The following is a 27,791-nucleotide window of genomic DNA, read 5'->3' as shown; positions in this document are numbered from 1 at the left end:
AGAATTGTGTTTCTATTCATACCTTTCTAGCGAAATCATAAGATCCTTGGACTAATTCATCTCCTTGGAACACGAGAACGTTGTCGATGGTACCGCAAGCGTTGCAAAGTGGTCGACTTCCGCAGCCATTCAATGGTACTCGGAATGAGTAGCGAGATTGGCTGCCTCCGGAAGATACGTATCTGAAGAAATTGTTATAACGTTAATAAGTAAGTAGAGTGTATATTTGAATTCAAATGAAAGATTACAAGGTGTTGTCAATAATGATGATTCTCTTAAGGTACTTTATGTTACACAATATTCTTTACTTAAGCGCCCTTATATGTGTAGTTATTTATTTATTTAGGATCACCCACATGGCATACAGTAATAATTACAAATTAAAAGATTACAAATTAACAGGTCTAAGGGTAAAAGTTGGCATACTTATAGGTAACCACGACATGCAAAAATGACACTTAGTTATAACAATTGTTATGAATGATTGATATATAATATAATGTTCGAGGTATATATAGCGTAGCGTACGTTTTACTGTTCTCGTTATTGTTATTCTATTTTAAATATTTTAGGTAATTTTAAATATTGATTATCAATAAAAAATCAATGTCGCACTAGACAATAACAATCTATATACATTTTTTCAATTTACAAATATGTACGCGCATTGACCAATAGGCCTGACCTGATGGTTAATGGTCACCACCGCTCATTGATATTGGCACTGTTGACATATGAACCATCTCTTACAACGTCAATGCTCCACCAAATAGGCTTACTAAGATGTTATGTCCCTAGTGCAGTTACACTGACTCAAACATATTTCCAACCGGAACACAACAATACTAAGTAATACGGTTTGGTGGTAGAAATATAATTACATATGTGAAATACAATTTTAGTAATTGATGTCATTATAATTGAAATTACTTACTTGCACTTAGGATCATTTAAGAAACCCTTGCTGTAAATGATTCCATCGTATATGTCAGAGAAATCAACCGTTACTTGGATGTGGTCTGCTGAACATTGTACGTCAATGTCCGGTGAGAGCGGTGAATCTGCAGCTCTTGAACCCCTCACGAAATTGACGCCGGTTTCATCGCTCGCATCTTCGAAGAATGGTGATAAGCCATTTTCTCCAGCCAGCTGAAGGTTTAGTTCGGCTGCGGTGAGCGTTCCGACATCTGAAACAGCTGTAGCGAGCGACAGCTACAGCGGAAACTTAGAATTAGCAAATCAATTGAGTGTTCCTTTTTTTTTTAATTTAAAAACTCAGGACATGTTTCTTGTCATATTTTATCGTACAAATATGAATGGAAGATAAATAAATAAATACAATGTGACAAGATAAGGGTAAACTAATAATGATGATAAGGTAAATTAGCGCTCGCTTTCAAATAAATTGACCTCAATCTTTTCACAAGACAGCATTATCTCGTTCACATGGCCCAATAGCTCTCAAACCGACTAGTTATTATAATTAAGAATACTATCAATTAATCTCCATAAAATTAAAATTACACGTGTACTTAATACCGACATACTTATGAGATTTATTTATGTAAAGTCGGCTACGTTGCTATCAATTTATCTATAAGATTATTGTTAGTTGTGAACACAATGTGATTTTTTTTCTCTCACGCATTATTTCGCCTGATTACAGCTGTTTTGAGTTGAGAAATATAAGAAGTATTGTTTCATAAACATAAGCTGTTTAAGTATTCAAAGACATTTGAATTCTTATTTTGAACTTCGACATCAATTTGGAAATATATATTTAACTAGCCACTCGTACCGTTTTCGCACGTGTAGAATAAAATGCTATATACATATAACGTTTATATTAGAAGGGAAAATATCAAAAGATTTCCTGGTTTACCAATTCTACAAAAAAATTGTCACTATTGCAAAAATGTAATCGTAGTCGTTAATTCGGTTTAATATTCTTTAATTGAAATATCACAATTAAGTTTTGTATTGATGTTTTGGTATATGGCAACATCGTATCGGAGATTAGAGTATGGAAAGTCTTGACATATTCAAAGTCTCGAGTTTAGAGACATTCTAGTCAGCATCGGGACGTCCCAGGAGAGACGAGACAGGACAGGAGAGACGAGACTTTTCTATATAACCATTTATTACTTGTAATGATTATGGTTATGATTTTTGTTTTTTTTTTTTATAATTAGTTATATTTCTTAATGATTACATGAGAAAGTTTTATGTAACACCATGTATCCCATTGACGGAAGCTTATGGGATTTACATATAGTTTCAACATGATGAATAAATTGGGAAATCTATGGTGTAGGTTTTATTGCATAGGATGAAATCATCAACGAAATTTTTACGTAATACCGTCGACCTTTGCTAGAGTTGAATAACGCTTCATAAGTACAAAGAAAACCGCTTATATAAATATTAACAATCCTTGCTACTTTATTTTCGATTTTCATAATCTTACAGTCAGATGGAAAACCCTATTTTTGGACGATCTTGGATTTGAAGGGTCTCAGGGTCTTCAGCCACATTAAATAACCACTAGATTAACAAGGAATAGAATATGTTTTATTCAACACCAAAAGAGTTACATGCAGTATAGACACAAAAAAATAATTAATGACATTTACAAATGGCTGTCTTATCTTTAGAAGAGGGAACTCTTCCAGACAACCTTTGCGTAAAGGACATGATAATTAATAAAGCAGTATGAGGTGTACAGATCAAATAGATGAAGTTGCAATTTTAGGCAAAATTGACTGAACATGAACGAAATTATGTCGCAATGTATTTATTTAATAAAATGACAGAATAAATTATTACATACCTGCACGAGTGCAATCAGTGTCGCTATGTGCATGACAGCCGCTTCATGGGGCCCTGGAAATAAAGAAATAATATTAATTCATTTTAATATTTGACAGAACTTATACACATATTTTATAGTGCTGCAGTGCTATTCTGTTAGAACTCACTTCATAACTCACCCGCGAAATGCTGACAACTGACTTATGGTGATATACTATTTTGATGCGTTTGTTCTTGTAATGTTATAAATATTATTGTCAATGTCGCATATCGCTTTTTGAAATTTCACGACCGATTACTACGGTGAGTTTCGAGTTTGCTCTTACAGAATAGCCCTACTGTTCATTTGATCACTCATGCAAAGTCATTGCATTCAAACATACGACCCTATAGGATATAACTAATGTTTAATACATTAATAATGTAAGATAAGCAAAGATGTCTTTTCCGGATATGTACGAACAATAATAAAATTAATTAATAAAATTTATTTCCTACATATAAATGATGTATATAATTCGTAATTACATATTATAACTCAAAAATTACAGAAGGGATTATCATACAGTTTACAGCAATGGATGGAGCGACGAGGAAAGTTTGGGTGTATAATTCATTAAATTTGTTATGAGATTTAGTTGATAAAATCATGCCAACTGGGGGCTTTACTGCGCGTATACCATTCGAGTTACAAGTATTATATAACGATATAAACCTTTTATATACTGTTGGTAAAACTTTGTGCAAGCAGGTCTGGGTAGGTACCACCCACTCATCAGATATTCTACTGCAAAACAGCAGTACTTGGTATTATTGTGTTACAGTTTGAAGGGTGAGTAAGCCAGTGTATTACAGACACAAGGGATATAACATCTTAGTTCCCAAGGTTGGTGGTGCATTGGTGATGTAAGCGATGGTTAACATTTCCGTTGCCGTTGGTGACCACTTACCATCTGGTGGCCCATATGTTCATCCGCCTTCCTACTCTATAAAAAAAATGTAGACCATTATTTAGACAGGTAGTGATTAATAAAAACTGTATGACTATTTCATAGACGATACTCGCCAATTTTTATTGCGACCAACTATGGCACAGCAATTTTTATTTTGAATTATATAAGTTCCATTTATGTCATTTCATGGTAAATATTAAAAAATATTTGTGGATCTATGTAATATGTATACGTTTATCTTGATAAAAAACGATCAATTCGTTTGTTAATCTTCAGGTAATATTATATTTAATTCCTTAGTAGAAAAAAAGACGATTGTTAATAAAGATTATAAATCTATGCTAGACATAACGACGTTCGTTTCGTAAGAACGAAATGCGTCTTTAGATAAAATGTCATTGACCGAAGCTACACTTTGTACTACACGGCAATGTAAGGATAATAGTTGGATAAATTAAATTCCAAATAATAATAATAATATCCTCCAGACTGATTTCGGCCACGGCGACCAATCTCAAGAGAGATTAGCCAACTACGCAGGAGATTTTATAGTGCACAAGTGTGTGCGCAAACACAGGTTCATTCTTTATTCCCTAACTCTCATAATCCTATGGGGTGACAATATGACACGACCGGAAAGAGTTCAATCGCAGGACCAACGGATTTACGTGCTTTACGAGGCACGTGAATGAACACACTTCCAACTTCCAGACTCCGGGCAGCTACTGAGAATTTTCTGACAGAAAAACCCAATAAAATCGGTAATTGAACCCAGCACCTCCGGCTCTGCGGCCTTACATCAAGCCAATAGACCAACTAGGCAGTCAAACTCTAAACTCCAAATCATAACTACAGTACAGTAACAGCCTGTTAATGTCCCACTGCTGGGCTAAGGCCTCCTCTCCCTTTTGAGGAGAAGGTTTGGAGCTTATTCCACCACGCTGCTCCAATGCGGGTTGGTGGAATACACATGTGGCAGAATTTCAGTGAAATTAGACACATGCAGGTTTCCTCACGATGTTTTCCTTCACCGTCAAGCACGAGATGAATTATAATCACAAATTAAGCACATGAAAATTCAGTGGTGCTTGCCCGGGTTTGAACCCACGATCATCGGTTAAGATTCACGCGTTCTTACCACTAGGCCATCTCGGCTTTTAAAAATCATAACTAATATAAACAAATAAACAAACAATAATGTGAATTCATTCGTTTGTTTTCACGATTTAAATAATCAAATTTTGATCATGAAATTTTACGTTCACGTCGCCGCGGGCGGAAACTATCTATACTACCAAAAATGCGAAAGTAATTATGTCTGTCTGGTATGCTTTTACGGCTAAAAGAATAAACTTATATTAATGAAATTCGATCTGAAGCAAGCTTGAACCCCATTCTCAGTACCCTGGTAATCACCCATAGAGAATAGAGGCCTGCATAGGCGGGCCATCCGTCAGAGCGTCACGGTAGCATGTGCAAGGGATCCCGTGGCGTTCCTCGTTAAAACGGAAAGGGTACCGCTGGTTTTTTAGTGGGTATTCCGATGTTTGGGGTGCACTCGTCGCCTCGGACACCGGCAAGCCCCACATACCCCCTAACTGTTGCATGGGGGAAACGCGTAATGCAACGTGAAAAAAAACAAAAAAGCTAAAAAGTAAGGACGTTACGTTTTTACCGACCAGACAGACAGTAACACCTGACAAATATTATATAAAAAAAAAACAAATGTTCGACAGGATAAAATCGCTTTAAAGCGTACCGCATTGGTATTTGACATATTAGTGTCAAGTGTCATCTGCAAATAATAGAAGATGTTAAGCCTATTTCGTAATGTTTTGCAAGAAGTGATTTGTCACGATTCAGTAAATAAGGCTGGGTGCACATTCAATATTTCTTCCGTTCGATCATTTATCGTGATGATCGCTTGGACGCTGGTATATGATGATTTGATACTTTATATGTTGACACTATTTCATGAACGGATGTTACAACCTCCGCATCCAATCGTAGGTTGTCTTTTCCCTGATCACTAAAGGGATACAACACGCCAGTACACTGTCTCATGTTGTGTCAATTTTGTTTATAATAATTTTGAATCATGATACTAAAATAAATGACGGATTTCTAGACATGATATGGCTAATTATATATTAAAGTCGAAATAAGCGCTCCGCATATGGATATTTTTTATGTAACTGGTAGTATTTTTTACCATTAATAGGCCAGCGTTTGACGGTTGTCTTGCCTGATGTTAAGCATCGACACGGTCTAGGATGTAGCACGCTTGCCTAGAAATTGTAGTTGTCCAAATGAGGGTAATTAGTCACTAGCACCTATGTACATTGTCGCTGGTAGAAATATTAACCATTCGCCAATACGCCACCAACCTTGCTGATGCTATTCGGTTCCAACTAGAACCGAACAATATTATGTATTCCTATTTATATATTATATTTAATGAGTACTCTCATATCTACCCAGCGGACTTGCACAAAGCATACCACCAAGTAAACAAATAAAAAGGTCTTCTTCAAGCATACAGTTTTCGATACGATACGTAAAAATGATCAAATGTAGACCCAGCTTAAGATTAATCGTTTTTTTCTTTACCCGAATCAATTCCGAGTCAGGTCAAGCGATGATTAACTTAAGGCTTATTACGTAACAACGAATAAAGTATCTGACAGGTGATTTTTATATTGAGGCTTTATGCCTTTCTGCTGATCAACTTGCTGACGGCCTTACACAAAGCAACGCAAGTATCCTGTTAGTTAGTTTCTCACAATGTAGGTACTACAATAGCTTTAAGGTATTCGATTGGTGGATACTTGTGTTGCCTTGTGTAGGGAGGGTCTAATTAGATTGGTTTACAAGCTTTTACATAACTTTCAATGTTTGTAGTTTGTTTAGATCTAATCTTGCGAGTTGAATTGGTCTTACCACTTCTTCGTCTTATCTAATGATTTAGCAGATAATGCAATTTTATGACAAATATGACCTGGTTCTACACCCAGGATTTGGTACAGACGAAGGAAGTCCTCAGTGATCAACAGCATAGGCATGAAATTTTGTATATAGAAGCTTGTTGTTTTTAAAAAAATGCAAGAGCCTTCTTGAATAAAGTATATTTTGACTTGATTTTCTAAATTCTTTTTATGAAAAATTTCATATTAATTAAGGGCATAGAAGTACCAAATTAAGGATGATAACTTCCTTGGCTCATCACGTAATCATCGATTCGTGAGGTCAGATCGAACGTCGTCCACGTTTCCGCATCTTTCGACACAGTATAGTCGAAATGAATAGTTATGTGTTTCCTTATTTGTTAAAGTGAATAACATGCGTGAAGTATATATGTTTAAAATAATTAAGAGCTATTTATTTTATAAAAATGTAGAGTTATATTATATGTAGCTAAGTATATTTTTTATTTATTTACATAAACTAATGTTTTCTAAAGTTAGACGTAGGTTCGATCAGTGGATAAAAATAGTAGTAGGTAACATCTAGTGAATTTTCAGTTACTTGATTTGTGCTTACAACAAAATTCATCTCGTGGTCACCTGGTCGTATTTTTTAAACAGTGATTATCAATGGTAAGTGGTACCCATAGACATTGACACTGTAAGAAATATTAAGCATTACTTACTTCGCCAATGTTCCTATAGTTACCCTGACTATCTGATGAGTCAAACTAGAACAACAATACTAGATATTGTTATTTAGCGGTAGAATATATGATAAGTGTGAACCTATCCAGATGGGCTTACACAAAGTCCTACCACGAGCATGTGTTGACTGAAATCTGCCACAGGTGTTTCCACCATCCTGCAAATGAGCATGGAGTAAACCCCAAAACTTCTCAAAGAACAGGAACCCATAGAAAAGCAGTGAGACATTATGGGCTCCTTTTTGCCCCGCTGTGGGTTATGTACTGTTTGTTACTATTAACCGAAACAATTGATCATTTCGCGGACTTACAGAGCGCAATATAATTGATTGTTATTGTCGAATGATAAAGAATCAGTTATTAAAAGCAACAATTACGTTCCCAAGTTTTTATAAAGCAAATTACATTACATACACAATACAAATTCATAGTTCATAAATGAGCCATTGTAGGGATTTTTAAATTAACTTTGCTTGCTTAACATGTATAGTAAAATATAGACTAGCCTTTGTTCGCTTGTGGTGGAGGTATTCGGTACTCTATGTCGTTTTCTGATCCTCTGACGAAAATATCGAACTTTAATATCAAAGTTCGAATAAACATATAGAGTTTCAATGCGGATCAACGATAATAATTATATATTAAAAGGTCAGCGCTCAACTGAACATATGTGATGATTTCAGTTTCGATGGTATTTGTCAAAGTTCAAGGGTTATTGTAACGTAAGAAACATACTAATGTAATTTAATTTAGACTTTAAATTAAATTTATATTTTAATGAGCCGAGATGACCCAGTGGTTCAAACGCGTTAATCTTAACCGATAGAGGATTCAAACACAGGCATGCACCTGTGAAGAAGTATCAAGAGCTTTTTTATAATTTATCTTGTGTTCGGTAGTGAAGGAAAACATCATTACAAAAACCCGCATTTGAGCTGGGAGGTGAAATAAGCTCCATATTTTGTTCTTAAAGAAAAGGAAACCTTATCTCAGCGGTAACACATAAAAACCCAAAAGCGCTTGCCCGTATTTGAACCCGCGACCGTCGGCTAAGATTCACGTGTGCCATCGCTTTATTATATGAAACAACGCCTGAACCAAAAACTATTGTTTAACGGGTGCGCACTCTTCCTTATGTCAAATTAATGATATCAGAAATAAAGAAATCAGTCTTTAAATAAACACCAGCTGAACGCTAATAGGTAAGGCCTCACGGGCCTATAAGTAGTACCAGATAAAATAGTAGATTAATATATGTAATTTTTATTAAAAATTATTTAAACAAACATAAAAGGATAACAAGATACTCTCATATAAGAATAGTTACTTTATTTTATAATGTCATTAAGGTTATTGCTTCTACAAACATATTTATTAGCATTTCAGACCTTATGAAGTAGCGCATAATAATAAATAATACGATATTTAATACAAAATGAAGATTTAGTATGACGTCATGATCCCAAAACGAGGTCAATGTCAAAGCTAGCTATAAACTTCTTATAATATTCCGAACGCTTACCTTATTAATGTTTGCCAAAAGAAGATTAAAGATCGTTACGTTACCACAATTCGGAGCGTAAAAAATAACATAATTCCCGCGGTTCCATAATGGTCGTATTTCGACATGTTTTTTTTTTCACATATGACATTGAAACGAAAAGTTATTACTTAACTAATAAATGAATGGAGATGAAATTTATGTAAGATTGGGTACATGCTTATTTTGTGTGCCATGGTCAAAGTGACATGCGCAGGCGCATCGTAAACCCTTCTGACCGGTCGGACTGGTCCACATTGAGAATCCGCTCAGACTATTATATAATTTCGATTGCAATAAAACCATAAACATCCATAGATATCGTCTTAACTTTTTTTAAAATCGAATGTAACATTATAATTAACAGGTGGAATAAGGATTTTACTCGGTTTATGTAACTGGTAACATCGTTATTTTATCATACTTTTAATATTAATAAAATTATAATCATTTAGATTTTACGTATTAATGATTAATGTAATATATTAGTCGATGAGTCGATTGTCAAGTCTAATAGTCAAAATATTTATTTAATACTAGCAAAACTCGGCAGACGTTGGTCTGCTTTTGTATATATTAAACCAATTTTCATAACGATCGGTTAAACGATATAGAAGTTGATTTACAGCGACGCTGGTAGGTATCTATGTATTATATAATATGCGATTAATTGATTCCCGACACTTCAAATGGTGTACCATCGGTAAAAAAGAAAAGAAAAAAAAACTAACATGAGCCACTGCTGTACTAACACCTCGTCTTTACAGGAGACGGCTTGGAATATAATTCCATTACGCTATTCCAGTGAGGGTCAGTGGATACACGTGGTAGATCCAACACATAGGTTTCGTTACGGTATTTTCGTTAATCGCCAAGTAAATTAACCGCATGAAACTTTGAACACACTACCTTCGGTTAATATTTACGTTTAATCACTGGGCCTCTCAACATAACATTAATAATTAATATATCGCCGTAAATGATTTATACTAGGGTCGTCTAGCTGACGGTCGTTTCTTCTGTATCCGTGAGCTTTATTTATAAATAACATGTTTCTTAGATAAAATGGTTTCTATTTTTGTTCATGACTTGGTAAATAGGGATTTTGTGTAAGACCGCCTAGGTAGGCACTACCACACATTCTACCGTCAAACAGTAGCGTTGTTATTACATATTCCCTTTCGAAGAGCGAATGAACCTGTGTAGCTGCAAGACACATAAAATCTTAGTCGCAAGACACATAAAATCTTAGTCGCCAAGGTTGGTGGAGCATTGGCGATGTAAGGAATGTTTGAAATTTTTCACTTACCATCAAGTGGTCAATTGGACCTACTGTTAACTTATGACATTATAAAAAATGCCTGTTTGTATTATATAAAAGTTACAACGAGTGTGATTCATAAAAAAATTCCAATGTCGACCGAGAATTTTCTTACGCATCTTATAATTATGCTGAATAAAACGTTATTTATGAGTATGTCACAGCATCGCATATAACCACACTTATGTATTATTATATGTACATAGCTTCCATTACAATTATTTAAATAAATGTAGTTTGCGTAATAATCTCAACATTATATGTATTAAAATGTACATATTAAAACTGGCTTAAATATGGGCAAGCGCAATTTAATTTTCATGTGCTTGATTCGTCTTTATAATATCAAGGAAAGTGTCCTGAGGAAACCTGCGTGTATCAGAAATTGGAACAACGTTGTGAAGTAACCTTCTCCTAAAATAAAAGGAGAGAAAGCCTTAGCCTAGCAGTGGGACATTCACAGGCTGTTACTGTACTGTACTGTAGGAATATTTCCACTTAAGTGACATTTTTAGCAAAGCAGCATTTTAAAATAAACGGACACAAGAATCAAATATAAAAGAGTAATGATTATTTGCAGATATCTGTAAATTGTGGTCGGTTTTTATGTGCACGAATTTAGTCTACTGTTGTTCGCATATCGCACTACGCAGTAATTAATTGATGTAAGTTTCAGCTCCAGTACTGACTGATTAATATTTGATCATGTTGGTGGATTAGCCTTAAGATGAGAAGGCCACCTGATGATAAGAAGTCACCAACGCCCGTAGACATAGGCATTGTAAGTAATGTTAACCATCGCTTACCAATGCGCCACCAACCTTGAGAACTAAGATGTTATATCCCTTGTGCATTTAAGATAACTTTGCTTAGCAGTGAGACATTTACTAGCTGTTACTTTTACGTATAAAATAATGATTGTCATTGCAAAATCTCGGTCGGGACGAGCAAAGAGAAGTCCTTAATTATCCGTCCGCCTGTGTATCACAAACTGACTTGTAATTTAATTCTTGCACAACACTCCGGGCAATGAGCACAAATTTTGCTCAACAAGAAATTAATGGCCCTGGCATATAAAGTACTTGGGTTCATTGTTTTGTTAACGTAATTTTGTGATAATCTTTAATTATGTTTATTATTTTACGACATAATATAACTCAGCATTGCATAGATTATATATATACTTATATATTAATCACGACTTAATCAATATATGTTGCTTAGATGGTGATTAGTTAAATAATGCTGTCTTCTTCTTTCGAATGTCAAATCAATGACGGCAAAAAGAGAGAATTCAGTGTTTAAAAGGACATCTGTTATATTTATTTTTAAGTTAATTGCACAAAATAGATTAAAGTATTAAATAAATAAATAAAATACAGCTCCTGGTTTTGTAATAAAAATTGTACAATATTATACCATTTTATAAATGTTGTTTATATTTTTTTAATTACATCTTAAATTGTTAATAATATTTTGTATCTGTGTTCAACAAAACCCTACTTAAAAACATTCTCATGCATGTTTATTTTAATTTTTATGTTAAAATATTTTTTTAATATCATACCTAATCGGTTCCTTATAATAAAATAGGTTTTAATTTCTTTAATACCAATTTGAACCGAGAACATATACACTTGAACTGTCATCAGCAATTTGCATAATACATAGATCTCACACACTTCCTTATGTATTTGAAACTGCCGTCTTGCAAAGCAAATATTACAAAAATAATAATAGTTATTATATATTTAAAGTAAAAAGTTAAGTAGCAGCCTGTGTATAGACCACTCACTTTGAAGAGAAGACTTAGAGCTCTTCAGAACTTTGCAACCCGGTGCATAAATGTGGCAAAAATTTATTGAAACACATATGCAGGTTGCTTCACGATGTTTTCCTGTTCTTAGTTTGAAACCATCATTGGTTAAGATTCACGCGTTCTAACTACTTGGCCATCCCGGTTTTTCAATTTACTATTTACAACTATTAATACAAAATTAATAACGGACTGATTTTATCAAACAATTTTTATGCGAGTACCCTCTTATGAGCACTTTTCAATCGCCATCAAACGTCTAAAGTCAAACCGGCAAAAAAAAACAATCATCACTCTTCGTTATTATAATTGATAAGTAGCTAGGTACCTATATATATTTTTTTAATATTCATGTTGAAAATATGAACGTAGACCGATCTTAATGACTCTATCTAATAAAAAGAAAATCTGTCATTGTAACCACGTTCCGTCTTTTTATTTAATCATTTCATAGCCTAGCTCTGTAAAACTATAATAATATAATACCAGTTTTCATCCATTCATTTAGTTTTATTTAAGAAAAGGTTCTTCACGAAAAAGTTTTTATTTAATTATATATATTTATCGTTACATGTTTATTTCCTTGTTGTTATATTTCTTACAAGTTTAATGTTAACTCATGTTATTTACATACAATCAACTTACGGATTATTATAATTAATGTATTTTATAAATAGATATACATTAAGAATAGCAATTATTAAAATGTTATCTAATTATATCCTCAATCATTTGTTTAATACATATATACATATTTATATAATACTACTAAATATATATATGTTAGGAAAGATGCAGCTTTTAGTATATAATACTAATAATATAATTTACTAAAACCTCTCTTTTAGGTATATACATGTATTTGTACCATACCTATAATATGGGACTGTTTATCAGGCAATTTCATTTAAGTGTTTGCCTTGAATTGAAATAGCCGTAAATTAAAAAAGAACAATATAGTATTAAAATTTAAGGTTTAAATATTGACAAATTATTAAAATTTAAAAAATATAATATGTAAAGTAAATTTTGACTTGGAGAATAAAGTTAATACTAGATAACATTAGCAAAGTCGGTTCATAATTTCATTATAAAATTAATTATCCATCCAGCCTGTATTATGTTATTGAATAAGCAGTAAGTTTCTTTTAATTTAATTCGACATAATAATTACTTATTTAATCTGCGGATCTGAATGTGTTGACCTTTTAGGTATTCGGGTCAACGTGACATGTGAAATACATGTAAAGTTCAACCATTAGTGTATCAAAATGTTAGGTATATAAAGGAATGTTTTGTTACAATTCATATACTTTGATTAAATAAAAGAATAAATCTTTTTACTCATATAGATATTTTCATATATAATTATATTCATGTGATAATCGTAAAAATCATAGAAATTGTCAGTTTTTGACAAAAATATAATATAACGGATATAAGGCTAGTTAAAAAAAATTAAAGGGCTTAACAGACACAGATATCGCAAAAACTCGTAAAGCAAGTTACAACTTAAAAAAATGTCAGAACCTGTATTTACAAAATAATCAATTATAACAGCGAATAATTTTAATGGAAACATTTTAGTTACACCATACCCTTTAATTTATAAATACATAGTTTACAAAAATGGTTGAGCGCATAACTACGACTTGGTGTTTTTAAATTCTACTTTTATAAATAATTGATGCTGTATAACTTACTGGAACTCATCACGTGATTTAAGCACTGTCCTTGCGAATAGTTTATGATATTTAGCGATAAGCCACAATACTTCAATTATTAAGGCGTTTGAGAAACAGTGATTACGCCTTCGAATAATTGGTGTAGTCTAAGGGTCCGTTCACACAGACCGGCTCGGAGAGCATCGGCCTGCTTTTTTCTTTTCACACAGACCGGGTCGTATACGCTTGGAATTGGCCGGAGCGGAGCCGCCAACTATTTCACATCGACCGGCTGGAAGAGATCTGAAAGCGGGTGCGAGCGAGAAAGAGCACGCAAGCGGAGCCGGTCGGCTCCTTTTATTACTTCACACGAAGCGCGTTCAGGCATTTTTAATGACAAAAAAGGTGCAAATGCAAAAATAAACTTTACTACAATCACTCAAAACACTGTTTCCAACGTGATAAAAATCTGCTCTCCTCTCCGAGCCGGTCTGTGTGAACGGACCCTAAAAATAGTATCTAGTATTTTTTATAAATGTATTCTATGTTTAAATAAAGATAGTCTTATAGTATTAGAACCTTATTTGTTCCGTATTCTGTTTGGCTTTGTGCTTCTTGCCTTGCATAAATAGGTAATTAAAACACATTTCGTGTTCTAAATTTAAATATTATTGTTTAATTTAAATTTTATATTAATCGTATTCGTTTTATAATTTCGCTATGGAATGATGCGAAACACATAAATTTCTATGATAAAATCTTTGTTCACTAGGCCTTATGAAATTTTACCTTGGACAAATGTATGATTCAAACAAATGAAATGTATATAATTATATTTAAACTTCAGTATGAGGTTCCCATTCTAAATATTATCAAATAACACATCATAAGATTTGTAAAGTTCATTTAATAGTAATGTGGTCGAGTTCAAATGTTAAGATTAATGATTGTAATCATTTACAATATATATAATACTGTTCTGAGTATCTTAATAGCGTTAAGCTGCGACTGGATCTACGCGCAAATTTTAAACATTAAAAACAAAAAAATAGTTTGATATAAAATCAGTACTTATGTTGAGTTATCAACAAGAACAGATTGTCAACAGTTGGTCAGTGATTTTCGGAAGAACAAAACTGACAATCTAATAAAATCTATAATGTTTAATTAATATCTCCTAAATAACAATTAAATGTAAAGTCGTTTGTTTAATTACCAAGCGGCTTAAACACTTAAATTTGTAAATCTGGAGACCGTACATTCATCAGATATTCTACTGACGTTATTACGTTTTGAAGGCGTTCCGTCGGAATAAAATAGATTCACAACATCGGTAACAGCCTGTGAATGTCCCACTGCTGAGCTAAGGCCTCCTCTCCCTTTTTGAGAAGGTTTGGAGCTTATTCCACCGCGCTGCTCCAATGCGGGTTGGTGGAATACACATGTGGCAGACTTTCAGTGAAATTAGACACATACAGGTTTCCTCGCGATGTTTTCCTTCACTGTAAAGCACGAAATGAATTATAATCACAAATTAAGCACATGAAAATTCAGTGGTGCTTGCCCGGGTTTTAACCCACGATCATCGGTTAAGATTCACGCGTTCTTACCACTGGGCCATCTCGGCTTCACAACATCACGAGTGGGTTTATTTAAGCAGAAAAATATATAATCAAATATATATACATAATGTGTTTAGTAAACCCGTTGAAATCAATTTGTATATTATTAAATAAGCTATCGTAATATCGAAATTTGATGATACTAACCTTTTCCGTGCGACCGGGACCTTTTACGTGAGTATGCTAAAAACGTGCGTTCGTTTCTGATCTTATCTCGAATATCAGATAATGCATTTGAATATTCGCTGGTAATTTAAAAAATAGAAGAATATAGATAGAGTAAGATCAAAATATTCACTCTTTTTATATTAAGGAAAATATTTTTGAAACTCAAAATATTAACATTTTTTTACTAAAAACATTTAAAGTCGATGGCCATGAACAAAGAAGGCTTTAAGCATCTTAAATACTTCGCAACGATACATTTGCGATAATGTATGTATGTTTCTAACGTATTACTCAACAAACTTCAGTTCTCACGATGGTTTATTACTAAATATCTGTACATATTCTTACTCATCACATTTTATTCAACATACTCCAAGGTTGGTCACAATATTGGAGATTTTTTTTTAAAATTAACTACTTACTTTGTTTTGCTTGCACATTATTTATTATATTTATAATCATTTATATGTTTGTTATTATAATTCATCTCGTGCTTGACGGTGAAGGAAAACATCGTGCGGAAACTTGCTTGAATTTCACTGAAATTCTGCCACATGTGTATTCTACCAACACGCATTAGAGCAGCGTGAATGGAATAAGCTCCAAACCGTCTCCTCGAAAAAGGGAGAGGAGACCTTAGCCCAGCAGTGGGACATTCACTGGCTGTTACTGTACTGTACTGTACATTTATCAACGGACAGACTGACAAATGGGTCATCTAGTAAGTCACAAATATACATTGGCACTGTGAGAAATAAAAAATGACCGATTTTACATTTCCCACAGTTTATCCGTAATATTAAGATGTATCATGTAAGATTCAAGGGCGAATTTAAGATATTGCGGTTCGTTAAAACAATGGCCGCGTTGTTGTGTAACTGTGTCGGTGTCATTCAGTAATACTGGGACAATGGGACGTCTTTTCACAGAACCGCTAAAAACCGTAAATGGATTTATTACGAAACATCGATCACAATTTATCTTTGGATTAATTATTTACTTACGTAGAGTGAATTGCACGGAATGACCAACTCTATTGAACATGGCACAGTGTATTAAATATCGAAGATAAATAATTTTGATAAGGATTATTTATTAAGAATTGCTCTGTGATAATAATTGTACATATATTTTATGTTTACGGCGTTTTTCTTGGTATAAGTTGAGTGGGTTGGATAGCTCCTAGGGCGACAATTACAGTTTTTAAATACATTGACAAGAAATCACTAATAAACTGTTATAATATAAACAGTTCCATGATAATGGAATTCGTAGTTTGTATTCGGAAAAAAACCGAATCAAAAATTGTACCTACCTTTTTATAATATTGGTTAAATGAACTTAGGTATTTTGTCTGGTTGTTATTAAAATTGTATGTTTTAAACTTAATCGAATGTATATATGTAAATTGAATCAGTAACGTATTTATGTATTATATAAAAACATATAAGGCCTTGAAAATTAATAGGTAAAATTTTTTTAACCGAACTCCATTTTTATTTAATTAATGCGGAATGTCAAACTGGTCGCCAATGATCCCAACCTTGATATATGCGAAATTTATGACATTGTAATGTTTTTTCTTTTAATAATAATCGCCTAAGGAAACACGGATGTAGGCGTGGCTTGTTTATTCAGTGATTTTCAGTTACCGTTTTTCTGGTGTATATTTTGAAAATGTTGACAACCTCTGCACTACTGAAAGGGTACATATTTGGGATGGGCATTTATTTTTTAATTAAATAATTAATTGACCTCGTTTTGCTTGATATTAATGTTATTCGCATCTGTCATAATTGATTAAACCTAGAAATAGTTTTCTAATGTATTTCAAATTTTTAAGACTAAATCACCTTTTGTTTCGTTAAATGCTTAAGAGTATATACAGTGTTTTATATATTTACTCATCACTATTAATATGTAGTAATATTGGCTTAACATAAAAAAAAATTTGAAAACAGATTTTATCTATTTTAATCTTTGATTTTTATATAAAAAGTGTAATATATGAAATAAATAACTTAAAATTTTAATATTAAAAAAAAACCGATCTAATACTAGTTTTGGATTTTAATTTCTACTGAACTGGAAAATAATTTTATGCAAAGATGGAAAAAAAACATGATTACAGGATCGTTACCTGCTATTTATCAAATTTATCGTTATTTAACGAATTTTTTACGTAATATGTAGATGAACGACTAAATGTGCCAGCGCCCATAGATATTGATGTCGTAAGAAATATTAACCATCGTTTACATTACCAAAGCGCCACCAACTTCGGGAACTAAGATGTTATTTCCCTCGTGCCTGTAGTTACACTGGCTCACTCACCCCTCAAACCGGGACACAACAATGGTACCCCCTTAGATGAGCGTGCACAAATACCACGTTATAGGTACATATTGTATAACTGTAGCACATAATGATAACCATAATTATTTTTAATCTAAATGAATTAAACAATTAAATGTTCCTCGGGAATTACTCCGTCTATTAGTAAAATCCGTATAAATATCCATAGTTTTTGAGTTTATCGCATTCAGACAGACGCGGCGGGGGAATTTGTTTTATAATATGCAGTGATAACAAAGTTTTTTGTGGTTTAAAAAAAATACCATAACAGGATAAGGTCAGAGGTTGCTTAAATGATTCAATAAGTAATAAAACAGAGGTTAGATATGTGGGTTTTATGATAATTAATTATATAACCAAATAGAGATGTATATTTATTTCATAACATAAATCAAGTTTTTAATTAAATTTTAGAGGCTTCTGTTTCATACGGAGTTGTATTGCTACCTAAGCTAAGTATATTTATCATATAATGTCTTACTTACAAACGTTAATTAAGGGCTGTTTAATTAAATATAGATTTACCTCTTTCGGTCATCATTGATTTGACATTCGAAAAAGACGCAGCATTGTTTAACTAATCACCCCCTAAGCAACTTTCATAAATAAAGTCTTTAATCTGTAATGATGTTCATTTTAATTAATAATTTAAAAAATTGTAGCTAATTACGTATCCTTTGTGCAGTTCACCTTTCTCGAACGGTTCTCATCTTTACCCCAGATATACTTAGATTCTGGGTCACAAGTTTTCTATTTCTTCCTGGAAAAGATGAGCCTAACAGAAAACGATTATCACCATAATTTTGAATTAAGAGTGTAGTGAATTTTATACATTTAAATGCTGAATTTGCTATGGAAGCAAAAAAATGTAAAAAAGAAATGTAATTTTATATATTTTTTTATAAACGTTTTAAATAATATTATTATTTAATATAAAATAGCATTCAAAACGTGAGATCGACTATCGATCTTAGCGAGTATCTTCAGCCCATTCATCCACTGATTATGCAATATTATAGCTATTGTATGCGTGTGACATAACGCCACAGATAATAAAGGCTTGGCGACATCTGGTAATATTTTTTTGTCTGTGATTTATGATTATTGCTTTGTATTGTTTTGCTATTTTTATTGCCTTAACTTTCTTTCATAGATAACAATTTACATTACTTATATTATAAATTAGATCATGGGATTTCTTTACAATAGATTTATAATAAAAAACTATATTTTAGTACTGTTCGGTAAAGATTACAAATTAAATTAGAAGTATGTTTTTATATTTTGCATGACAAGTAGAAATAAAAAATATATTTTAAAAGTAAAATATGAAAAAAATCAATTTAATTATATAAAAATTGTTACAAGTTTTAATCAATAGGTTATATATAAGGGAGTTTCTATCCTCAATTTCGCCCGCGTGTGAGGGTCAGGTATTATTATTATGTACCTATGTCCTTTTCTTTACACCTGATAACGTGTAAGCAAAATTTCATTACCATCGGCAGTTAAACATGCAAGCGTATCAAACAAAAACATAAAAAATCTCACTTTCGCATAATATATTACATTTATATCGAGTAAAAAAAATATTATGCAATCTTCACCTTCATACACATATTGCAATAAGCTTAAAACTGTTTCCCACAGTGAGTACGTGCTTTCTCTCGTGATCGACCGCTTGTCTCGATTGAGACGTATCTTAGAAGATTTCGCTTTCATTGACATCGATTACAAAGATGTAACCTTAATTTAGTTATCTGTATCCGTTAAAAAAAGCCTGTACATCTGTTTTTTTTTATATTTCGAACTGTTTACTGTTACTGTTTGTGAAAATACATTCTAATTTTAAAAATATAATTTATTCATTCAGAATAGCAATAAATATTGGTTTTTGTTTTATGGCAGCTCCTTTATGAATTTTTATTTTAAAAATAATAATGTTATTTGGATGGCGGCTTTAATACATTTATTTCGATTTTAAGAGTATGTAACTGTTTGATCGGTGTGGAATTCATATTAAAAACGCAAAGCCGCGAATCAAGTTATGAAAAAGTTTAAAATTGACACACTTTGACCGAAGCTTCTTTAATGAAATGATATTCTATATTTAAAGGACATGGCGATATGTTACGTGATAAAACTATTTCAAATTATTTCAGTATTTGTTTACATTTCCTATAGAAAAATACAAAATATTTAAAATTACATTATGACGGTATAATTTTTAAATGCAAAATTATTAATTTTTTCATAATCGATATTTTGGCAACTTTCGTCTCGGATTACAGAGATTATTAACAAACTATGTATTAAAAAACAATATTCAAAAATTCTCCAAAGCCATAAGGTTCCTCGGTGGAAAAATATTGTGAAAAAATTTCAACATTTGCTCTTAGCTATTATTTACCTAAGGCTTAACGGTAGGAGCGCATTTGAACTATTTATTCGCGGCAGGGGCTGCATGGGCGCAGCTAATACTATTTCATTTTACACTCAATATCTGGCATATTGTCCTAATAATTCTAATTTTAATACCCTTGTGATATAGACAGCCAGTTTCATTATTCTTCATAAAAGCTTTTCGGCCTAGTTGATTATGTTATAATAATATTTTATATAATATAGTGTACTAACGAATAATAAATAAAATATCACTGGGAATAATGAACGATCTCCTTCGTGTAATCTTTATATTATATGACATTGAAGAAAACTTTATTAGTCACAATTAAAATTTATAAAAAAGATCGTAATAAAAAATAGACTTTCTACATATAAATAATAAACGAAATATTTAAAGTGAATAAAAATATTTTTGACATTATTATTTTAGCAAAGAAATATAAAAAAAGACACCAAAGTTGTATTCAGTGAATGCGTAGCTAACATAAATTATAACAAAAAAAATATTTAAAAAAAAACACATTATTAAAATAAATGGGTTCAGTTTTACGACCATAATATTAATGTTATTAATTCTTAACACATTAATAAAATAATGATAACATCGTCCCATCGTCGTCAAGGTAATTTTTTTTAATGTTTAACGGACGTAGATTGGTATTTATAAGGTTAAGATTTTGAGGACGTTACTTTTATTGAAGCGGTATTCTTGACCGTGGTTGAATGGGTTTTTAATGATATTAGCATGTTTGAGTGTTAAAAGTTACTTTATAATATGATAAACAACTAAGTTGTTCATTTACAGGAAGCTAGATCTTAAGTGTTCGATGTTACGATATATTATTGAATGACAATTCGAAATGTATAGTATCGGAAACAAATATATCCTAATCTATATAATTTATTAAATACTTCATCACAATTTTGTTCGTAATGAATATTTTATTAAATAACGAGTCACTAAATTTCCGGTGACAGTTTTCAAGATTCATTTTTTTCTGATGTTATTTATCTACAATACGATTTTCAAAAGCGTCGAGGCGGTTACTTACGTGCAAATAACGGCTTGCGACATACATGAACTAGGTATATACATATGTTTTTAGTTATGTTTTTATTATATATAAACAATTTTATTAAGGATTGAGATAAAAAAAGTTAATTTAAATTAATATTATAAAACATACGGGAAAGTATGAGAATAAATAAATGTTTCATAAAACATTTTTGTAATAATAAAGTATGCACTTTATTATTTTTTGTTAAGCCTATTGTGTGTTATGATAACAAAAAAAAATGATTTTAAGATAAATTTGATGTGTCCGAATTGAATACGATTTTAAAAGTTGTTTTAAAAACAAAACACTACTGAAGGGGCTTAAACTGCACAGATAATTGAAAATTACTCATAAGTTGATAACAAAGATATTGTGCTGAAAAAAAAAATACGAAAAGTTTTGTTTCAACGAAAACACATATTACATGTATATGTTTAATGTAAATGTTGTTAATAATGTTTCCTACCGGTTCTCTGTATAATCTACATTCCAAATTCAAACTTGTATAATAAATTGAAAATTGCTTTTATAGAGTAGGCTTTAATAGTAATCACGGTAGCAAGCGCAAGCGATCCCGTGGCGCTCGTTAAGACGGAAAGACTAAAAAACCAGCGGTACTGGTTTTTTAGTGGGTATTCCGAGGTTTGGAGCGCACTCGCCACCGTGTACACCGGCGAGCCCCACATATCCCTCCACTGTTCCCGTGGGGGAAACGCGAAGAGCGTATTTCCAGCGTTAAAAAAAGCCTCTAATAGTAAGGCTCAATGTATAAATATATTGATTTCGGCAAAATGTCGTTGCGAAGCACTACATGAAATAGTCAATTACCATCTATAAAGATATATTTGGAAATGAATTTTGTAACTACACCGGTACATGCAAATAAACAGATGCGTTAAACAAATTAATTTATGCAAACATTGTGCAAGCTAACAGTAGTCGGTCCACGTACTGAGATGAGAGATTGCATATCAGATTTTTGACGGAATGCATCGTAATGACGTATCGTTTGTCTCGTGTCTAGGCTCGATACTATGCCAAGGGTAAATATGCAACTCTTACAGTTTTCTAGTCACGAAATTCAATGCTTATTTAGAAAATTGGGTTACTCATCGCTATGAGAAGATGCACTGAAAGGGATGTGCATTGTAAAGATAAACATTATTTTCGTATAATTTAGAACTTGTGTAAAGTTCTAAATTATCATTCATCTCTTTGGTCGATTGTTGAGTGATGCCCTTCGATTTCGGCCACGACGACAAATCATCTGCGCAGGACATATTTTTGTGCACAAGTGTCTGTGTTAGCACAGATACACTCTCATAATCCGATGAGACGGCAACCCGTCACGACCGGAAAGAGTTCAGGTGCAGGACCAACGGCTTTACGTGCTCTCCGAAGCACGGGATTTTTAATGGTTCTTGGTTCAAATCGGGTTTGAACCAAGAACCTCGGGATCTGCGGTCTTATGTCTAGTCACTAGACCAGGCAGGCGATTGTTTAGTTTCAACGAATGTTGGATACGAATATAATTGGATACGAACTCGGCTTGGAATAGAAAAAAAAGTTGTTTTTATTCTGTAAGAATTTCTGAAAAGAAAAACTGAATATACATTCATTTGACATTAATTTATAATTAATATTGAACACAACCTATTTTGACATCCGAACATAAATATGCAAATAGACCATCTATAATTATGTTCAAGCATAGCAAATAGTTGACATCGTGTAATGACTATTTGTTAAAAGGTTAATTAGCTTGCAAATAAAACGCCTATATTATTGCATCTTGCGTCGTTAAATTGCTCATATTACATCTGTAATAATATTACAAATGCGAAACTACCGCTATCTGCCTGTTACACTTTCGAACAATTGAAGCATAAACTCTAAGGAAGAACAATGGTACGCTCGAAAACTAGTTTTTTATATGTCTATTAAGTCGTAGATATTTTGTTTGAATTTATTGATCTAACGAACATTTTGCTATAAAAAAAACTTCTTCATTCAAGTTGGTTGTTACGCGTCTAAATGTTAATAGCCGTCGGTTCGGAATGTTGATTCAACCGAGAACGAGAAAATCGGTCGTTATATATTTTTATTAAATAATTAACATATTCAACTATTAAATTAAATTTGACCTGTATGGAAATCGAAAAATATGAACTCCACGCTTTTTGATCATGTATACATTCTTGTAGGGTATAAAAAATAATATGATCTATTAGCATTTTTTAAGATACACATTAGTTTATTGATAAAATGACATATCGTAGACGGTGGTTAAGAATATATTATTCTAAGGTAAGTATTATAATTAGCATTAATTGCATGAGAAAGTTATAAGTCACGCCAATTACGTTTCGAGCTAAGGTTAAACGGAGTTTTCGAATAACTTTGCTTTCTATGGAGAAATTTTGATACAAAAAAAATATTTCATTTAGTTTTTCCCAGTGACGTCATTACCGTGCATTTTAAATAACAATTACACTTCGACCAAATACAAATTCACTTCGATCCAATGAACACTTATATATATATATATATATATATATATATATATATATATATATATATATATATATATATATATATAAGTAATATAAATAATCTCCTTATTTTTGAAATCGACTAAATATCAAGTCTATCCATTGTTCCGTGATTTTTTCAAAACAATAAAGCCAATACCACACTTATGAAAATTAAAGTTTAATCGCAATTTTTTTTTATAACATTATTAACTCATTTAGATTTCTGCTTAAGACATTGTGTAACATATGTCCGTTAATAATTACCGTTCAAGATAACAATAGTCATAAAATTTTAATGGAGAATTTTCAACGCCAGTATTATAACACATGGTTTATGGTTCTGACCTATTGCTCGCTTCTGATATATTGTGAAATTTTAAATACTTTTTGTAATAGCGATAAACATTTGATTGATATGATAGTTTATTTTATTAGTTATTTATTTCCCTACTGGTCCAGTGGTTAGTAGACGTTAATCTAAGCCGATGACTTTAAATTCAAAATCCGGCATGCACTGAATTTTCATGAGCTGTACTGGTGGTAGAGCTTTGTGCAAGCTCGTCTGGGTAGGTACCACCCACTCATCAGATATTCTACCGCAAAACAGCAGTACTTGGTATTGTTGTGTTCCGGTTTGAAGGGTGAGCCTAATAAGGTGGCTACTTACCATCAGGTAGCCCACATGCTCGTCCGCCTTCCTATTCTATAAAAAAAAATATGCTTATGCTTAGAGACACAAGTTTCGAAGTAAATTATCCGTAATTCAATTTCAATTGAAATTGTTTTACCAAGTCTATAAACCGTAATAGATGAAAGATTTCTCCGACAAAGAGAGCGAGTGAATAAATACATATATTTAATATTGTTATATTAACGTTTGATATTATAGGACTAGTTTCCGCCTGCGACTTTGCCCACGTGTGGGAGTGAGTTTGCAAGTATTAGATAACCTTTGTTCATTTCTGTTGCTGGAAATGTGTATGAAAGGTATCATAACGATCGGTTGATTAGTTAAGATGTGACAGACTAATAAACAAACACACTTTCGCAATTGTAATACTATAGGATCGACAATTTGCGTTTCTATTCGTAATTAAATTCGTGATCAACGGTGAAAGGTAACGTGGATGAGCCGGAAGAAATTATGTGACGTCTTTATTCGCAAATCCGCAATGGATGATTATTGCAAAAATCGTATGCTTTTTAATGAGACCAAGACGCCCAGCATTTTTTTTATAGTATTGGTAGGCAGACGAGCATATGGACCACCTGACGTTAAGTCACCAACGCCCATAGACATTGGCATTGTAAGAAATGTTAACCATTGCTTATATCGCCAATACGCAACCAACCTTGGGAACTAAGATGTTATTTCCCTTGTGCCTGTAATTACACTGCCTCACTCACCCTTCAAACCGGAACACAATAATACCAAGTACTGCTGTTTTGCGGTAGAATATCTGATGAGTGGGTGGTACCTACCCAGACCAGCTCGCTCAAAACCCTACCACCAGTAAAATTAACTGACATAGAGATATCAACGGACTAGACTTTAACTGCCTTCAGCCTATTTGTTTGAAATAATTGAATATTTGTCTTTATACACCAGCAACATTAATTAATGTTTGTGTATATTTTTATTTTATAAAAACTACAAAATAACCTTACATATAAACATTGTTAAGCAAGTGATTAGTTAAACAATGCTTTGTCTTTTTCTTTCGAATGTCAAATCAATAATGACAGAAAGAGAGAAATCACTGTTTAACTAAGTCTCGTATATTTCATCGTTCTCAATATATTTTACAAAGATCATTTACAGGTAAAATAAAATTATAGTAACACATAAGTCCGCCCTTTGCGTATTTTTTAAAATTTTGTTGGCATCAGCTTTTTTCTCTTATTTTTTTGGATCACTTAGGTATTTATTAATATTATTAAAATATAAATAATATGTAGTTAAACCGATTAGAGTCGTATTTGAATTGGTGGTAGGGTTTTTTTGCAAGTCCGTCTGATTGGGTTCTATCCATTTATCTCATATTCTGCTAATAAACAGGAAATCTTAAGTATTATAAGTATTTTAAAAAAAAAAGAAAGCCTTAAATAAAAAAAAAACTGACTTATTTTCCTGACGCATTCGGCACCCCCTTGGCCCTACTAGGCGTTACAAAATAAGTCACATTTATTAGTATATATTATTACGTATATAACAACGAGATTATGTATATTTTCTCTCACGACTATAGCGTTCACCTCACGGCTGAGTTTGCACATCGGGTGTGACATTTAATGTTTATCTAATGACGTGATCCGTAGTTAGTTTGGGTGGGCGTGTTTTACGTAATATATCTTAAAGGCTTTCGTTGATATAGCGGATGATTTTTTTTTTTTTTTTATAGAATAGGAAGGCGGACGAGCATATGGGCCACCTGATGGTAAGTGGTCACCAACGCTCTTAGACATTAGCATTGTAAGAAATGTCAACCATCGCTTACATATCCAATGCGCCACCAACCTTGGGAACTAAGATTTTATGTCCCTTGTGCCTGTAATTACACTGGCTCACTCACCCTTCAAACCGGAACACAACAATATCAAGTATTGCTGTTTTGCGGTAGAATATCTGATGAGTGGGTGGTACCTACCCAGACGAGCTTGCACAAAGCCCTACCACCAGTAAAAATACGTCCGTATCATCCGCTATATCCGTGGCACCCATTCAAATAATACCGCTATGTTTTATATATATGTGGCTGATAATCATGTAGATCATTAGAATTTAAACTCATCAGAGAACGTAGATATATTTTTTCTGTGATATTTTATAGTCTTTCAAAAGATGTAGATGTTCACTAGCAGTTTAAGCAATTTCTGCTGACATAAGCATGTAGACTAATGTTTTTTTTTACTATTATTTTGTCTTGCAGCTGTATTTTCCGTGCCTTTGTTAATTTTCCTATCGGTGTATAGTTTTGTATTTTAATCCTGCATGTTTTTATTTCCAGGTACCATCACAATAAAAAAATTGGATTGTAAATTAGATTTGATCTTAGTGGTAGCTTTGTAATTACGAGATAATTTATAGAAACAAATTAAGTACATTACTTTTCCGGATTTCAACCTGCGATAATAAATTAGAACAAACAATAAACAGCAGTACTTGGTATTGTTGTGTTCCGGTTTGAAGGGTGAGTGAGCCAGTGTAATTACAGACACAAGGGACAAAATATCTTAGTTCCCGAGGTTGGTGGCGAATTGGTGATGTAAGCGATGGTTAACATTTCTTACAATGCCAATGTCTATGGGCGTTGGTGACCACTCACCATCAGGTGGCCTATATGCTCGTCCGCTTTCCTATTCTATAAAATAAAAAAAAAATAAAAAAATACTATCCACGTTTACTATCTCCTTCTCACACAAGAGAAATTTATTTTTTTGTTTACTTAATTGATTAAAAAATCGATAAAAAAAAAAAGCAAAAAGTCGTAAATATTTATAATTTGTGTAGTGAGGGCAGACAAACAGTTACACGTATATTTCGACACTTTCGCTTTTGAACGGCGATGTGTGAGACGAATCTCTTAGTTTGTTTTGACGTCTCGTGACGAGATGCCAATAGTAACTGACCATAATGACTAACTTCCTTGGCTCGTGTCGTGCACAAATACATGAATAATGTATGCGAAACACAGGTACCTGTAGAAAAACGATTATTTATGGCTTATATACAAGCTTCCGCCCTGATGCGATAGGCCTATGTGATAAGTATAAGCTATCTATATCCAAATTTCAGTCAAATTCGTCCAACCATTTTTGCATGATTGAATAACAAACATCAAAACATACAAACAACATAGCGACAGTAACTCT

At 32.6% G+C, this 27,791-nt stretch overlaps 1 protein-coding gene across 1 annotated transcript in view; it reads right to left on the bottom strand.

The window, feature by feature from the left end:
- LOC126776664 (mucin-2-like) overlaps positions 1-27,791 on the bottom strand; it is a 51,096-nt gene that overhangs the window by 9,931 nt on the left and 13,374 nt on the right. Inside the window, exons 2-4 of the mRNA XM_050499286.1 lie at positions 2,831-2,883; positions 935-1,212; positions 23-182 (exon numbers count right to left, since the gene is read on the bottom strand). Of these exons, the coding sequence (XP_050355243.1) occupies positions 23-182; positions 935-1,212; positions 2,831-2,863 (471 nt within the window). The 5' untranslated portion in view covers positions 2,864-2,883. The remainder of the gene's footprint in view (positions 1-22; positions 183-934; positions 1,213-2,830; positions 2,884-27,791) is intronic.

Source organism: Nymphalis io, chromosome 21 (genome assembly GCF_905147045.1).
Source record: "Nymphalis io chromosome 21, ilAglIoxx1.1, whole genome shotgun sequence".
Lineage (NCBI taxonomy): Eukaryota > Metazoa > Arthropoda > Insecta > Lepidoptera > Nymphalidae > Nymphalis > Nymphalis io.
This window is presented reverse-complemented; position numbering and strand designations above follow the sequence as displayed.